This window comes from Emydura macquarii, unplaced genomic scaffold (assembly GCF_026122565.2).
Source record: "Emydura macquarii macquarii isolate MOO-44397 ecotype Brisbane River unplaced genomic scaffold, CSIRO-AGI_Emac_v2 contig_1348, whole genome shotgun sequence".
Lineage (NCBI taxonomy): Eukaryota > Metazoa > Chordata > Testudines > Chelidae > Emydura > Emydura macquarii.
The window spans coordinates 5,573,400-5,591,845 of NW_027131485.1; the positions used below are offsets into that span (position 1 = coordinate 5,573,400).

General features: G+C 40.1%; 2 protein-coding genes across 3 annotated transcripts in view; one reads left to right on the plus strand and one right to left on the minus strand.

The window, feature by feature from the left end:
* The window catches only part of CDR2 (cerebellar degeneration related protein 2), a 17,255-nt gene extending 8,833 nt beyond the window's left edge, over window positions 1–8,422 (plus strand). Inside the window, exons 3-5 of the mRNA XM_067550964.1 lie at window positions 3,389–3,537; window positions 3,828–3,992; window positions 5,832–8,422. Of these exons, the coding sequence (XP_067407065.1) occupies window positions 3,389–3,537; window positions 3,828–3,992; window positions 5,832–6,702 (1,185 nt within the window). The 3' untranslated portion in view covers window positions 6,703–8,422. The remainder of the gene's footprint in view (window positions 1–3,388; window positions 3,538–3,827; window positions 3,993–5,831) is intronic.
* A 2,361-nt stretch (window positions 8,423–10,783) lies between these two features.
* Window positions 10,784–18,446, minus strand: part of POLR3E (RNA polymerase III subunit E) — a 37,308-nt gene continuing 29,645 nt past the window's right edge. For both annotated transcript variants that reach the window (XM_067550960.1, XM_067550961.1), the window contains exons 19-21: window positions 16,262–16,342; window positions 15,095–15,220; window positions 10,784–11,620 (exon numbers count right to left, since the gene is read on the minus strand). In XM_067550960.1, coding sequence (XP_067407061.1) covers window positions 11,564–11,620; window positions 15,095–15,220; window positions 16,262–16,342 — 264 coding nt within the window. In that variant the 3' untranslated portion in view covers window positions 10,784–11,563. The remainder of the gene's footprint in view (window positions 11,621–15,094; window positions 15,221–16,261; window positions 16,343–18,446) is intronic.

Here is an 18,446-nt window from a genome sequence, read left to right on the forward strand (position 1 = left end):
GCTTTAATCCAATATTTGTATTAGGTTGCGTATGGAAGCAAACTAATGCTATGTTGGTGATAACATGGCGTTTTAAATTCTAGGATGCTTGCAAGCATCCTACCTGGGATGAATTGTCTTTGAAAATACCTTTGAAAATACCTAACAGGTTCACAGTATAGACAAAAAGAGCCCTCTTTTAAGGATACCTTTGTATTGCTGAACATTGACATACCTCACACAGCTTATTGACCCTCCCCCCTCCCAATTAAATCATTGTAGATCTATTCTCTATATCCAGTTCATCCTGTAAAATAAATGACCATCAATAAAGCAAAACAATGCTGGAGTATTAAAGCCACCAACCAAAAAGACAAGACAAACTCCCCCCTCCCCACTCCCAACCTATGTGCATTTGTTTATGCAGAGACCTTGAAATGACTCCCAGGTCCCAGATGTAAATGGTTCATAAACAAGATTGATCCTTAGAGTCTGAAGTATGTAAACTCTTTGAGCTACTACACAAACTGTGAAGTCTCCCAACTCTGATGTACATTAAGGTGCAGAGAAGGGCAATAAAAATGATTAGGGGTATGGAACAGCTTCCATATGAGGAGAGATTAAAAAGACTGGAACTGTTCATCTTAGAAAAGAGATGACTAAGGGGGGGGGATATGAGGGAGGTCTATAAAATCACATATGGTGTGGAGAAAGTGAAAAGGGAAGTGTTGTTTATCCCTTCACATAACACGAACTAGGGAATCACCCAATGAAATTAATAGGCAAGAGGTTTAAAACAAAAGGAGTACTTCTTCACACAACACACAATCAACCTGTGGAACTCTTGGCCTTCACAGCATCCCATGGCAACAAGTATTACTGGGTTCAAAAAAGAATTAGATAAATTCATGGAGGATAGGTCTATCAATGGCTATTAGCCAAGATGATCAGGGATGCAATCCCATGCTCCAGTGTCCCTAAACTTCCAACTGCCAGAAGCTGGGACTAGAAGGGATGGATCCCTTTAAATTGTCCTGTTCTGTTTATTTCCTCTGAAGTACCTGGTACTGGCCACCACCAGAGACAGGATACTGAGCTAGGTGAACTATTGGTCCGACCCAGTGTGGCCATTCTGATGTCCACCACATTGTAATACACTCATTTTATGATGAGATGGCAGGGAAATGTTATAATCTTGCCAAATGAATAAACTGAAATGAATGTCCTACACACATTATTTGACAGTAGATATCTAAAGAGACCCGTTTGTGTCTGCTTCATTAGTGTAGATTTTTCTAGCAGTTTATTAAATTACTAATTTAACCTGATCTTTTTTAGTCAGTTAGTGTTGTGCATAATAGAACTTTTCAAAAGACAACTTTCTTGTGTTCCCTGCATAGGAAGGGCTAAGGGAATTGAAATATGCTGAACTGTTCATAATCCCTATTTTGAAAGTTAAAACTAGTTTTAAACAGTTGACATGATTAGATATTTAGTCTCTGATCACTATATCTGACCTTTGCACTGACACGTATACCAGTAACTAATCATGTTGGATGTAATAAATGCTGCAATTGCAGATTAAAACCAATGCCAGAAAAACTAACCCAGGCTGTTTATGAATCTTGGTATCTCTTGTAAATCCAAATGTGAGGAGTTACAGCTCTCCTTTTCATAATGATCTGGTGGAGTGCAAGCCAGCCTAGCTGTTTATTACTTGCAGCCACATATTGTTTTCCTACTTCCCCTGCAATTGATGTAGATGCTAGCCTGAATTTCTGAAGTATCTGAGAAGCCAATATGAATTGTTTGCATTTGGGGGTTCTGCACTCATCTCCTGCATGATATTTTCAAGTTACCCCAACATCAGGCGTGCAAGGTGAGGAAATGAAGTGCAGTTTCTTAGAGTAAATTTTCCCCTCCGCTCCCCCATGTTGCTCTTGGTTCCATTCCACCTAAAGTACAGTGTCTCTGCATGGGTTGTCATTCAGTGGGTTCTTTATTATGAATTAAAGTACCTAAATTCAGAATTCTAATCTTTATTTTATATGCTCAGTCACGCTTCACTGTTGAAGAAAGCATGAACATCTCCGCTTTACTTTGAGGCTAGTGGACAGGGAAAGTTAATCTGAAATGGGTCACATTAAGGTTGTTGGTTAATCCAGATGCTATTCTTGTGTGAATATGATGTCACATGCCTATTTTGCAAAAGGATCTAGCCAACAGCTATCTGATCTTTTAGGACTTTGTAGGTAGCAGTCCTAGATTAACTTGTAATCACTTCTTAAATTGCCTTTGATGTAGGCCCATCAAGCTTCCAATGGGTAAAAGGTTAAGTAGAATATTAAGTATTGATTACATAATTAGTAGGCCATTTTAATCTAGAAATCTTTGACAATTTGGATGTGGATGATTTTGAACATTTAGCATCCAATTGTATAAAATCTGGCTAGGTTTAGAACCTAATGCTTCAAGAAATACTTTGTGAAACTTCTTTGACAAACTAGTTCAGAATAATGTGATCTTGATTTTAAACTTATTCTGTGGTATTTCTGGTCCAGGGATGACTTAGTGCCATATTTACATTCCGGGTAACAGGAACTTTGAAGTATTTATGTGTAATAAAATACATAGAGAAGTGTTCAACTATGGAAACCCTAAGGTGATTCTAGTACCAAGGGGCTTAAAGATGGTTTAGTACTCTTACATTGGAAATCTTTATCCTAGGCTTTCTGAAAGCAGTTTCACAACTACAAAAATAAACAACCTATTAAGTTTCTTGAATAAAGAGGATTACAGTGAGAACATTTCATACAGAATTAAAAAAAGCAGGTGATTTTTTTTATTGGGATCACAGATGCTTGAATATCTCCTTGTGGGTAATTAGTTTGTCCTGATAAACTGTTTAAATTAGTTTGTACTTCCTGACAAACTGATATTTGGGCTCCTATTTTTCAGTTAAGACTAAACTAAAATCTGAGTTTCTTTTAATTTAGTGCTACTTCATACATTGAGGAATTTATGCTGATTTGATAAAGTCTGCCAATGCAAAGCAGAACCCCAGTGCTACAGCTAGTACACTGCATAACTACAAATGAAGTTGTAATTTAAATCTTTCATACTCTAATTTAAAGAAACTGTATTGTAGCATGGTGTCTTGCTAATTATTCTGAGATCTTAAACTGTTAGTGGGCTTCAGTTTATGGAAGTCACTCCAGGGCTATTTAAGGGGGCAACATCTTTCCACAGTGCTACCCTCAAAACTAATGTACATTGTATTATTCTTGACGGTTTATAGGAAATGAACTGGCAATCCTGATTTAAGAATTTAAAGTTAAATTTTACATGAAGTGGGATTAAAGGACCTTTTTAGCAGTATAAAGATGGTAACTGCAAATTCATTTTATAGTACCTTACCAAACAAGTGGAGCTCTTACGTCAGATGAATGACCAGCATGCAAAGGTCTATGAACAGCTGGATGTTACAGCAAGAGAACTGGAAGATACTAATCAAAAACTAGTTGCAGATAGTAGAGCATCACAACAAAAAATATCAAGGTAACTAAAGTTTTTGTGGAGCATTTTATTTTTATATTGAGGAAGTAGAAGGAAATACTAGTCTGAATGTATAAGTTTATACATTTTTTGGGTGGCTGGTTAGCCACAGTTGTCTAATCACTGGGCTGTTGGGTTGAGTATGTAGTTTTGTTTAATGTTGTTGGTAACTGGAGTGATTTCCAGAGGAAGAAACCCCAGAATGAGTGGATAGTGACTTAACTTATGCTATTTGTCATGGCCTTGACTTAACATGACTGGCTTTAACAGCTTTATATGTCCATTAATTTCAGCCTGACAGAGACTATTGAAAGTCTGCAAACCCATATAGATGACCTTCAGAGACAAGTGGAGGAGCTGAAGAAATCTGGACGAGGCCATATGAACCATGAGAGATCTGAGCAGCCACGTTCAGTGCACAGCTTCTCATGTTTGAAGGAGTTGTATGACCTTCGCAAGTAAGACATTAACTCAGCTACATGTCATTTTATTGTGCAAGCAGATTTTTTAAAAATCTTTCATCCATTTGTTTGCAGCAGAGCAGAAAAAGACATGCATTTCTAGAAAATCGGTCAGTGTTACTTCAGACAAATGGGTTGAGGAGACACAAGCGGTCTTCACAAGCCTACTTTTTCCAGTTGGTGTCATCACTTTACCATATAAAGAATGTTAATGTAAACACTTTATAGCATTCCGTATTCCCTCTGCTATTTTCTGACAGTTCCCTAGAATACTACTTGTAGTATTTCCCTCGTTCGCTTTTCCTTATTCTCTAGGCAGAATAGTTGTCTTCAATAGACACGGAAAAAGACTAATTTGGAACAAATTAATCATGCAACATTGATAAAGCAAACATCGCATACAAACTTAACATTGATTTTAAACCAGCAGAAATCTGTGCTCAGGATTAAGAGGAGCAATTGAATTCACAGCCTGATCTGCTATGCCCAGTTATTGCAATATAAAATAGAACCTCAGTGTTATGAACATCTCAGGAATGGAGGTTGTTCATAACTCTGAAATGTTTAACTCTAAACAAAACGTTATGGTTCTTCTTTCAAAAGTTTACAACTGAACATGGACTTAATACAGCTTTGAAACTTTACTATGCAGAAGAAAAATGCTGCTTTTAACCATCTGAAACAAGTATAGAAACAGTTTCCTTACCTTGTCAATTAAAAAAAAAAATTTCCATTTTTTTTAGTAATTTACGTTTAACACAGTACTATGTGGTATTTGCTCTTTTTTCTTCTCTGCTGCTGTCTGATTGCGTATTTCTGGTTCCAAATGAGGTGTGTGGTTGATCAGTCAATTTGTAACTCTGGTGATAGTAAATCTGAGGTTCTAGTCTATTGTCTTTCAGAGATACTGCAATACTTAAACATGATATGGGATAACCTGAAATTTAGCCTCAACTTTTTAACTTCTAAACTGTAGTGAGTTAATTTGGCCTACAAACTTAACAGAACAACATGGAGTCAAGATCTGATAAAAAGCAGCATACTGAATGATGGTGCACCTTTTCAGTTATGTGCACCTATAGAATCTACTATCCTGAGCTAATATTGTAATTCCTAATTTGTTTAAAAATGAACAAATGTTCAATTTAAAAGAAGCATGGCAAACTATTCAAATTTTAAACTTTAATATTGACACTTCTATAGTGCATACACAAGAGGTGACCCTTTTTCATTTGAATTACAAAACATACTTAAATGAAACTTTGCTAGATTTCTGCCATAGTGGCTTTTATGACCATTCTGGGCATTAAGGTTATATAGTGGAAATGCTGAAACTTTAAACTCGGGGTATGGAGATCTTACATTTCAAAGATCCATTTTATTGAGAATTATACAAGTTAAAAATAGGAAAAGACCTATTGGATCATGTAGTCCTTCTGCTAATACTAGAAAAGTCCTGTAGAAAACTATCCTATGGTCTTGTAAAAAAAAAAAAAAATCCTCTAGACTATTCTCGAGCATTCTGGTTATAGGTCTGCTTGGTATGTTAGATTTTTATCTATTTGACACTGCAATTAAGCAGCTGCCATTCATCTGAATTGGAAAGCATGTATCGCTGGATACTGAATTAATTTATTTATAACCCTGTAGAAAAGCATTCTGTTGGATTACTGAGGCATTATAGCTTTGTACAAATAGATACCTTAAACAACCAACCTGGTTCTGTTTGGAAACCAGTTTTCTTCAACAGGGAATTTAAATTCAGTCTCTGTATCATCCAGAAGAGGCAGCCTAAAAGATAGGAAATCTAAGCTCTGACACTTTCTGTTTCTACAGGTATTTTGTTTATGACCATGTTTTCGCAGAAAAAATTACTTCCATGGATAGTCAGCTGAGTCCCATGGAAGAAGAAAATGAGAACTTAAAAAAGGCATTGACTGTATTGCAAGCCCAACTTAATCTGGAAAAGGAGAAGAGAGTGACAATGGAAGAGGAATATTATCTTATGGTAAAGGAGAACTATGACCTTGAACAGAGGCTGGTTGATAAAGACTCATACCAGGCTCGGGCAGAAGAGCTTGAATTAGAAGTGGCTGAAATGAAGCAGATTTTTCAGTCTGAAAACACATTTGTCAACAGCAGGGAGAATGTGGTTCCAGAATCATTTTTTATTTCATTTAAAGAGTCTTTCGAAAGGGAACGTAATCAAAATCCTTCAGAGGATGCATTCTTGACTGTCCCCCAGCTTGATAAAAGGGCCCTAAAAAGAAGCAGCAGTGACACCTTCCTAAGCAGTGCTACAGGTGGAGACCTTCTAAAGGGCCATGAAGAAACCTGTATTAGAAGAGCTGAAGCTGTGAAGCAGCGAGGCATCTCCTTGCTTAATGAAGTGGATGCTCAGTATAATGCTCTGCAGGTGAAGTATGAAGAACTTCTGAAGAAGTGTCAAATGGATGAAGATTCTTTGAAACATAAGGCTGTACAAACATCAAAACAGTATTCCAAAGACCCTAATATAGGGAGCATCCAGTCTGACCTTTCAGCTAGTGATCAAGAGTATGGAAACGTGGAACTAACCGGCTCACCCACAAATACTCTACCTGAATATAAAGCTCTCTTTAAAGAAATTTTTAGTTGTATCAAGAAAACAAAGCAAGAAATAGATGAACACAGAACAAAATATAAGCATGTCTCTTCTCAGCCCTAACAGTTGTTTATATAAACCATGCCGACAACCTGTTTTCCCACTGAAAAGTTCTGTATTAGTCCAGAAGGGAAACATTAAGGGTCCCTCTGGTGTTTGTACATATCTTGCTGTCACGTGTACTCCCTTCAGTTTGAATGTATGTTCACTTTACTTGTAAATATGTATGATGTGGTATATGAATGAAGTTGTATACTCTGTGCACACAGTGACTCCACCACATAGTAAAGGTTATTGTTCGGTGGTAGTTGTTGGCAGTCAAACTAGAAAATTTGGCTTAGTTTTTGCATGCTAGGAGTGACAGACATTGCCGCAGCAGCATTGATTGAGCAGGTCTGTGTAGACCCACTCAGTTAACGGGAAAGCGTTCTCCCGTCAACTGAATTAGTCCACCTCTCTGAAAGGCAGAAGGCAGCATCGACGGGAGGTGCTCTCCCATCAACGTAGCGTCGTGAAGACACTGCGCTGTATAGATGTAAGTATGTCCATGTGAAATACACTAGTTATGGTGTGTAACTAGTGTATTTCACATCGACAATCTCACATTGAGCCAGTGCAGCAGTATAGACCAGGCCTAGGTTTGGCCCCTCCAGAGCAGCAACTAACAATCTAGCTCACTCTGCCTAGTTTGCTACAGAAAGTGGAGACCTAAGGAAAAATTGCTTTATTTCTCCACTACTGGAAATTTGGAGTAAATTTTTTCCTTTCTTCACAAATGAAGAGGGATGTGTTCAGTCTTAGTCTTTTTTGGCTATTTTTGTGTACTAAAATACCACCTGGGAGAAACCTCTGCTTGAGACTGAAATTAGCAGTCAGTCTAAATGGATATGTTCTAGCAGAAACTTAGGTGAACTGGCACAGCAGCCTGTGCTAAGTCAGTACCAAGTTTTCACATGCACTAAACTTTTTCCCCTTAGCACAAATGTCTTTATAATAAAGGGATTAGGTGTAAAGGTATCAATGTGAGAGTTCAATGTTTAAGGAACTCTGTTTTAAGGCACAATACTGTGAACTATATACATTGTCAGATCTACTGAGCCTTAGAGTGGTACTCCTAAACATGCATTTTTTTTTATCGTTGGCTAAGATGTAATGTTGTGGTTTAGCTTGCTAATCTTGGTGGTAGCTGACATGGAGGAACTGCTTCCTTGAGTCTATAAAGCATCCTACTTCAAGTGTTTTAAAGAATACAGGACAAGTAAGTTAAAGTGTTGTCTATCACTTTACACCATTTTAGCCCAAGTGTGTGTAGACCTATTTAGTAGCAGCAGTAAACGAAACATAACTACCACCCCAAAACACTTCTTGAAAGAACTGGGCCCATTATAGTTAAAATAACCTTTGCTACTTCCTCCTTTTTCCATCCCTCTTTCCCAATACAATGAAGATTGCAGGGCAAACTTCAAATAACAAATACATAAGGATAAACACTGCATCAAGTGGGAGGAGGAAAGGCAAAACATGGTAAAAGCAGAAGTCAACAAGGCAGGGAAACTAGATAACGTGCCCTAAAAGGTGACCTAATCATTTTACAAGAGTAGGGATGCAGCTTAATTCTTCAGTGACTGTTAAACTTAATGTTTGCTGTGGATAAACATGTCTACTTGAGTTGCCTAGATCAATCAACCTGTTAGCACAAACTTCACAGCTGTAGGTTAATTGCTGCTGCTATTATAAATTCTTGTCTGCCTTATGTAAAATGTAAGTTAAGCTCCAGTTCTCTTTCAGTAAGACTAAGTAGTTGTGTATTGAATTTATAAACACCTAGTTAAAGAAAGCAGAATCCTAAATTATTAATATTTTTCCTAAAAAGCAAATTAATGCAGGCAGCTGACATTACTGTGTCTGTGCTGCTAATTTTGTACAAATGTGTGAAGCTACCAGTCATGCAGCAAAGGGGTTCTTAACAGCAAGGGGGGGGGGAGGGGAAGGCGGTGGCATCTTCATTTATATATAGATTCACTTCCCCTTCCCAGCTGGAATTTTATGGAATTGCTAGCCTACCTCGCCTTTGCTTAGATGAAAAACAAATTAGGGAAATAAAGACTTGATGGGGTGTGTGTGGACTAAGTCTCCTTTTCTTCTCTCCTACATTGCTGCTCTCCCCCTCCCTAGTAGTGTGCAAGTTGCTTCCCTGTACCTGTTCCTTTGGCACCAGCTCCCTTTTCTAACCTACATATTGCTTAGCTTCTCTGTGCCCTTAGATATTCTTCTCTTGGTGATAGCTGGCTGTTACGAGTCTAAGGCAGTTTATATCGCTGCACATTATGTAGCACGTGCACTTAAGTGGAGGCAGCACTGTTACACCTTGTTCCCTAGTCTCACCCTGGAGGACTGTAGAAGCACATGGAAACTCCTGCCATAAGTGATCCACCCCTCATTTGTATTACGGTAGTGGCTGGGAGCCCTACTCACAGCAGACCTAAACTGGCCAAGGGGTGTATAAATGGAACAAAAAGATAACCCCTAGCCCAAAGAGTTCATAATCTAGGTGTAAGATGACAACACCTGGATAGAGACTGAGTATAAGGACACAGTAAGGTACCTGTGGGCTAAGGTGGCACTAAGGTACCTGTATTGCATGGGCTGAGACGTCATGGAAAGGAGGGTTCTGAAGGAGAACATTAGTTTTGCAGATATGTCCAGGGAAGCTCCTTGCACAAAGGTATTTGTTTGAAAATCTAACAAGTGGGTGATAGCTGTACAGGCTCGTAGGGGGTCAGAGTAGACATTTCAATACTGAATGAGAAATGATTAGGGGAAGGCCCTGCCCAGGATTCCTGCAAATTCAGCTTTATTTTGTACTGTAAGTGCTTTGTAACTTCAATACCTGATTTCTCACTCATCTCTGTCTTAACCAAAAGATAGGTGAGTACTATGAGCAATCAAAGGAAGGGGAAGTTGCTCACTCTACCAGTTCCTCAGGGGTGTACAACTAACTTTCAAATAGTTGCCTGTTAAGTACAAGCATAATAAAATATACAGGGTCCTAATAAAACAGAGGAAGATGCGTTCACAGTGAATCAAATTCAAAGCTGAGACAAGACCGAGGCGGATAGCAAAGAGAACTGCTTTTTTTGGTAACTGATGCTTGAATATATTTTGTTACTGCCCACTTCAGAATTAAACTATATTGGAAAAGGTGCAACATATATAAATACTACTCTATTCATAAACACTGCTACATGTGAGAAACTTTATGGATACAATTACAGGAATAATGCAATAAACCTGGTCAAGGGGAAAAGATCACCAGTAGCTGGAATTGTCATAACTAGACTGACTGTGTTCAGATAAGCAATCACCTCACAAGCATTCAGTAAAGGGGAAATAAAACAGCTCAATGAAAAATACATGCGACTTCAGAGGCAATAATCAGTTTGAAGCTAGCTTGCTCTTGTTAGACATAAACCAGTATCTTCCTGTGCTGGTAATGAAAGATACTCTAGTTTACTCACATGAGGTTTATGCTAAGTTATAGCTACTCAAAAATTAGAGCCGTAGGATATTGTCCATAGGCCAATGGTGATGCTATATAAATACAGTAAGTTATTTAGCCAACTAACTAAATTAATCCTTGTTCATTTAACTGCTAGAACTTACTTATTTCAGCCAAAGAACCCACTTTACCTCAGAACCTCACTTATGGTTGGCAATTGTTTTCACCAGACAAGATGAAACTACAACTGCACACTCAAATCTTACCTTCAGCCTAAGCAGAGTGAAGAGTAAACACATGAAATGGTTAAAAATAAGCCACATTCCTCCACTGAAATGTTAGTTTCCATATCCCCTCTCCACTTCTTATACCTGCTCTTAAGTCTTAGATTATGAAATCCTTGCAGCAGAATACTATTTATTTTGCCTGAACCATAGTACAACAGGGCTCCCTGCTCCTACTTGGAAGGGCCTCTAGATGCTACCATAATGAATACGAAGTGATTTGTAACAATATGTAGTACTGGGCTTATCCCTGCCTCCCCACTTGCTCAACCAAATCTTTTTCTGTTAATGTTCCCTAGTCCATAAAAGATTACACTACTTCAATTTATTCATAGACAAACACCAGGGGGTGAGATCATGATGCTATAGTCAATCTTCAAGATAAAATTTTATTTGAAAAAGTTACATAAAATATAGGTTTTACATCACCAAGTGTGTTAACTACAGTTGGACACCTTTCAGATGGTGCATAAGGTTACCTTGCTGTACCTGCATCTAATTATGCAAAACAAAATCCAGTGGAATACACTACATCTGCTTTATATGTAATTACTTTTGAAAACAACTTGTCATGTAAACAATTGGTGAGACTGTTTTTCCTATGTATAATTAGTACAATGTTTCAGATGGGTTTCCCCCCACAAACCGAGGTGCATATAACACTCATGAGAATTAGTAGGGTTTCTTTCAAAGTGAGAAGGAGTGCTTTAACACTCAGACTAAAACATAACCTTTACTTGTTTAATAAAAATTGGATGTTTGTAAACAAAGACAATTCATTGGCATTAATTACAAAATAAAATATTAGCCCATGATTTTTCATCATGTCTGTGTCAGTATATGTTTTTATTTTATTAGAATGAAATAATGAGAAGCAAAATACATTAGGAATCCCAAATTCATCAATTTGCAGATAGGGTCTCACATTTTCTTCCTAGTTGCTCTCTGCATTTAGGCAGCCATGCAAACAAGTGTGTGAAGTTGTGACATCACTAACCGTCTTTCTGCAGTGCCCACATAGCCAGAAGTAGGTCAGATTCTGCCCCTTGCTCCCTGAAGCAAAGGCAGTATTCTGTCTATGCCCACTGCAGTTTTCCTCCTCTGTCCTGGTGATAACGGAGTAAAAAGCACATCACTGTTGTCAAGACTGCACTGTCCCTTTAAGGTACCACATTCCAGCGTGGCTTACACAGCAGTCCTAGGGAGAATGGGAAAAGCAGTTACCATGCTGAAAAGTTTAGTGTTAGGGTATTACTGATTAACCTCAGAGGCAGAAAGCTCCCAAATCACACTAGATTCCAAGAAGCAGAGACAAAACATTAAAATCAAAAGTGTATAGAGGCAACACTGGGGCATGTGTTGTGCCCACTTACAGCAGGGCAGGATCTGCTACCTTAATCAACCCTACCTTAACGCTGATGGTACTAGGAGTACTACAGCTATTCAAATTTGTCACATGGTTCAGAGCAGACTAGTTAAACCATGGGAAGGGATCCAGCAACCCTAGTGGGACTACTTCCATGAGTAAGGGTTGCAAGATCACAGCCCATCTGTTGAAGTGGGCCTTTTGGAGCTATTATTGATTGTTACGGTAGTTTGTAAAGAACACCCGAGAATGGGGTCCCATTGCACTAGGTGCTCTACAAACATGGTAGCAGACAGTCCCTAAATAAGAACGGCCATATTGGGTCAGACCAACGGTCCATCTAGTCCAGTATCCTGGCTTCTGACAGTGGCCAAAGCCAGATGCTTCAGAGGGAATGAACAGAAGAGGGCAATTCTGAAGGGATCCATCCCTTCCCATCCAATCCCAGCATCGGGTAATCAGAATTTTAGGGACACCCAGAGCATGGGGTTGCATCCCTGACCATCTTGGCTACTAGCCATTGATGGACTTATCCTCCATGAACTTATTTCATTCTTTTTTGAACCCAGTTACAGTTTTGGCCTTCACAACATCCCCCAGCAATGAGGTCCACAGGTTGACTGTGCTCAAAGAGATTACAATCTAGACAAGATACCCCCACTCTGTGTCTAAGGGATAGAACACACAAGCAGAGTCAACAACGTGATTGCAACAAATGTCATGTTAGTTCCAGTGTGTGTCTGTGTGTGTGTGTGTCTGTGTGTGTCAGGTAAGGGGATCAGCTAAATGGAAGGGAGAGGGGATGCTGAAGGGGAATGGCACACGAGAGAAGGGTAAGGCCAAAGGCCTATCTATACTACAGCTGTAAATTGACCTATGTCATGTCGACTTACAGCCACTGCAATAATTACTGTGTTGGTGGTACTTTTGTTGGTGGTACGCGTCCTCACCAGCACTTCCACCGACTGAAAAGAGGCAGTGTGTGTGCAGGTGGAGGGCCTGAGAGCCTCCTGTGAAGCTTGCTGCCCGGAGCCCAGCTGTCCCCTCCCACCACACACACACCGGGGATCTTGGCTCCCCACTCCTGGCCAGGAGCAGGGCAGCAGCCACCCAGGCTTCTCGATTCCCTAAGTGGGGAGCCTCTGGCCAGCAGCCCAGCTGGAAGCAGGAACCTGGGGGCAGCCAGGCTCTAGCTGCCCAGCTTTCAAAAGTGAAGTTGAGGTGGAGAGACAGAGGGGGAGGGCTGGAATGAACAGCCAATCACCAAAGATAACAGTGCAGAAGAATCAAACCCTCTCAGACTAAGCAATTTATTAGACTAAACTATGAAACCACTGGATTATATTTTTAACCAAATTATTAATAACCACACACCAGAAAAATATCCCAGGATAGTGGAAAGACCGACAGAAGCTCAATGTACTGGTTTATTTTTAGTGAACACCACTTGTGTTGAATTTTCATTTTACACACACACTATAATAGGTAAATTCAACAAGAACTGAATAACTCCTTCTGATTGAAAATGCACAGCTTTAAGGGAATAGGAGGGTTTTTTTTGTTAAGTTACTAGACCTTTCAGATCCCAGCAGCCTAGTACGGCGGTTCTCAGCCAGGAGTACATGTACCCCTGGGGGTACACAGAGGTCTTCCAGGAGGTACATCAACTCATCTAGATATGTGTCTAGTTTTACTTACAGCAGGCTACATAAAAAGCACTAGTGTAGTCAGTACAAACTAAAATTTCATAGAGCAGTATAAACAAGTCACTGTCTGTGTGTACTATACACTGAAATGTAAGTACAATATTTACATGCCAATTGATTTATTTTATAATTATATGGTAAAAATGAGAAAGTAAGCAATTTTTCAGTAATAGTGTGCTGTGCACTTTTCCATTTTGAGGTCTGATTTTGTAAGCAAGTAATTTTTAGGTGAGGTGAAACATGGGGGTACGCAAGACAAATCAGACTCCTGAAAGGGATACAATAGTCTGGGAAACTTGAGAGCCACTGGCCTACTACACTGCAAATACTTAACCTTAAAGGAAGGAAGCAAGCAAGCTCAAAAGAGGGGTTGATACATCTGCAGACCAAGATTTTAATCATATGTTCAAGACTTATTCCTGAAAGGATTCTTTCGTGCACTGCTTTGACGCACTTGTATTCAGGGAAAATGAAGACTGACACACACATCCCACTGTTGGGCATGTGATACAGATAACTTGTAATTTGCATAAGCTGTGTGGCTCTTAGTTCATTTACTTCCTATGTAGAGACACTCCTTGTCAAATAGCTGAATAATGAAAACGTGCACATATGTTGTCTAGGCACTCCTGGTTAGTCAGTGTTTAGGCACACCTATCTTCTTAAAAATCTGCCTGCCCCAGCAGTTTGTGTTACACTGAACAGACTCAAAATGCTGTAGGTTTATCAGATTCTTCCAGTCAAGACCAGAGACACTTAATAAAGACATACTGCATATTATCAAAACAGCAGAACCCTAATCTTTCAAATGCACAATTAATCTACAATACAGATCTGCATTCTGCAAAGCACTTAAACATGTGATTTACTGAATTAGGGCCAGAGTGACCCAAATCCTAGTAACAATTATTTAAATGTTAAATGAGCTGGTGGATTTCTATTTAGCAACATCACGCCACTTTAATACTTATTAATCAACGCCTGTATGGCCCTCAGGACATTCCTTGTATGTCTTGCAGCACCTTCGAAACAATGGGTGGCTCTTTCAAAGGCAGAGCGTACAGGAGGGTTAAACATTCTTTCCTAAAATGTTTTAACTGATTGCTGCCTATGCAGTTGTAAACTCTCCTCCAGAATAAGGAGATGTGGGAACTGTGCTTCCCAACTTTCTTTAAAGTTAAAGGGAATCACATGTCTCAGCTCACAACAAGCCATGCCAAACATTTCCCTTGTAATCTTTTACCAACACCGTTTAATAATACTTGTAAAAAGTGTACTTTTAGACTTTGTAGTCATTGTTAGCCCATGCTAGAAAAAGATTTGTTAGGAGAACACTGAATGATGATGGATTAAAAAAAATCAGTGCCATTTGGGAAAAAAAGGGAGAATGTAAAGTGTATTTTACATCAAACAGATTGAAAATATGGCCCTGTCCACATGATGACAGAAACCATAGTAGCAACACCTTAACTTTTATGTAACTCCAGGTAGAACATGGTCCTTTCTGTGAAGCCAACATATTAAAAACTATAGTACTGACTGTATCAAAACCACCATTAAACAGGAGCTTTGTACACGATCTTTATATTTGATGCATTACCTTTATCACTCTATCCACATCCTGTTTATTTAGATCCTCTCCACATTCTTGGCTCAACTGATTCTGGATGATGTTCCTGCGCACTCGGTAATTTTTGGAAAAGATTTTAAGCAAAACCTGCCGATGCTTTAACACATGAGAGAAAAGTTATCTGTGTTATATTTCTAAACATGAAACAAGAAAATCACCATTGGCCCCAAACTAGCTTCTAAGTACATCAATTTAAGCAACACATAACACATTCACTGAACTGTGTTAAAGAAATCTTCCTTAGTAAATCCCTCTTCAAACAGTCCCATACTAGTGGGCTAGAACTACCGCAACTATAAGAATGATACTCAGCCCTGGTCTACACTTACCAGGCAATTCAGCGGCAGTCAACAGGAGTTATGCAAGCAACACAGAGTAGCTTGCGTAACTCCCGTTGGCTGCTCTGCTTCCCTTCTGTGCAGCATCTTCACGGCCCTGTGCTGACAGAAACCGTGTTCCTGTCGATGCAGTGCTATGCTACTTGAGGGGGTGGTTTACCAGCTCTGACTTCTGGATCGATTAAGCGGATTTTCATTGACTGCTCAATCGATCCAGATAGGTCGATCTGACAGTGACGACTTTGACGCTGTCAGTATAGACATACCCTCAGCATGTATTGTGTATTTCTGTATTCAAAGCATTGTACAAAATGTTAACTAATTAATTCCTGCAGCATCCCTTTGAGAAAGGTATTATTCCCATCTTACAGATGGGGAAACTGAGGCAGAGAAAGTTTAATTAATGGAGCTAGAATCTGAGCTAACCTTAGAACTCAGGAGTTCCTGGCCTCCAGCTCACTCCACTAGATTCTCTATAATGAACACACACAGCATACGCCGTGGGTCTTCCCTATGAAAATTGTTTTATGTCACGAGCACAGGTTTCCTGGCTTCCCTTTGTCCCATTACACTCCATTTACAGTGGTAATAATTAAAAAGTCAGTGTATGCTAACAAGTACCAGTTATTTCCTATTCTAACTATAAGGAAATTCTGACCTCTCAGGTATCACCATAGGGTAACTATACTAATGCTGACATTTTAACAGCAAGGAACACAGGAATGCAAATACTACCAAGCTTCCAGCAACCAATAACCTGGGAATGACTTGCTAGATTAACAGCCATGTTTGTCTTTACCTGATCGTAAATGTCACCAGCTTCCCAAAGTGCGTAAACCTTTAGTTCATCCGGTGAAACAGCATGAATCTGTGGGGGAAACTAAGAACAGTTTGCACCAGTCAGAGCTGTTGGTTTAATTTTAGTCACAGGCTGTTAAAACAAACCAGCTTGAATGAGGAAGTGTCCCTTGAACTTCCGACACTCAAGCAACCTTGTATTGCCCCCATTAAGCCAAAGCCATGTTTGAGCTGCACCTCTCTTCCCGATGGGTGAAATTCACTCCTGCACTCAAGGCCCACCCACAATGCCTATGAATTTCTTAAACTTAGTGCCCACTTACACCCTCAAAATAAATTGGCACACAGGCTTGTGCAGGCTCTTTGCGGGGGGGGATTTCACCCTTTCCATGCAACTGCTGAACACTGAAAGAGCGATTCCAGGGCTTGAATGTTCAAGGGTATTTCATGGCAACAAGACATTTAGTTCTCTCCTATACGCAGCAACGGACAGATACATTTGCTTCCATGACAAAAGTCACCCAGAGCGGTTCTCTGCTAGTGCACGAAACAGGATTCCACTGTTTTTCTAGAAGTTTTACATTGACCATGGAAGTTTTTAGGGCTCCTAGATGCTACAGTTATACGCATATATAAATAAAAATAAACTAATGAATAAACAGATACTTTAGACAGATTAGATTGAGATCAGCATTCAACTGTCACTCCCAGAGCCACCCAAACCACTGAAAAACATTACAACACAGGGTGATGGCAGAACATGGCGTTGCTGACACACCCTTCATCTCTATCTTGTGGGCAGGCTAGATAACCCCCCCCCCTCCCCTCCCAAGAGTAAATAGCACACTGCTCGTGAAGCCAGGCACTTCTTGCTCATTGCAGACTCAGAAAATGAAACACTTGCATTTCAAGCACCCAAGAAGGAAAACAGGGTTTGGTGTTTCTGAGCTGCAGTGCCCTCATGTCTCCCTCCACATCACAAGGGATTCAGCAGCCCCACCTCACCACTCACCCTCCAGACAAATGCTTTCATGGAAAAATAAAACCCCCCATTAGCCTAACATCTTCCCTTAGAGCAGCCATTAGCAGTAACACTGGAGGATGCTCTCCCTCTTGACATGTCTCCTCCTTCAGGTCACTAATAATTCATTCCTTGCAAACTGGCCAAACAACCTGATTTTCAAAATCAACCATCGGAAGCGAACAAGCCATTTCAGAAACCATTAGGCATAGGGATGGTCATTTGTTCCATTTCATTTATCGTCACACTTTAACTGTTAGCTGGTATGAAACATACTTTTCCTCCCACCCCCCATAGGCTTAGAGGAGAACCTTGGATGACAGCACCGGAGATCCTACTCTTTCCATTCATACACTTACACACTTAGTCTGTCATCTTACTGTGGAGAGGTAAGTTTTGTTTGGTAGGAGATGCCTGGTGAGATTAGCTGCTCAGAACCCTGCACTGATCCAATATTGTGAAACGCATCATGTACATTTTAACAAGATTTTCCATTTGGTAAGATCCAGGAGCCTGGCTGTTTTATGATTTAACTTTACACTCTCGACACTTCTAACATCCCTCTGCTCAAACGGATGCTGGCTCATAAAGCTGGCCTCCCAGGATATGCATATCCCACAGATGAAAGTGAATTATGGTCCAGGCCTGTGAGAAGGAGACTGCAGGGAGCAAGAAGTGTTTATCCCAGCACTGTTACACAGTCACCTGCTCTCCTCCATCTGATGGAGCTGCTCTGAAACTGCTCTCCTCTATACTACAAGCTGCTCTTTCCCTGATCAAATCACACTAACATACCGGCATTTATCTCAGCCGTTCGGGAACTCGGGTTCTAAGCCGATGTGGATTTACCAAACTCTCAGCAGCCAGATGCCGCCAAGGAAACAGTTGATTGGGTGTTTAAAAACAAAAAGCTTTTCTCCTCTTCCCCCCCTTGTGGAGTGTCTGCAAGACACTGTTGCCAAGATCATCTCACTCTCCTGCTAATCCCACTACATGGCCTTGCTTAGGATTTGGGCAGAGACCAGCCATCCTTCCTAGAGTGCTCCCATCAAGACACAAGGGGGGGTGGCGTGGCCCTCCAGTGCCCTTTAAAGACCTAGGAAAGGAAGCCCAGCAAGGGGAGGCTGCCACCAAGTCCCCACATCCCTGAAGGCAACCACCATAA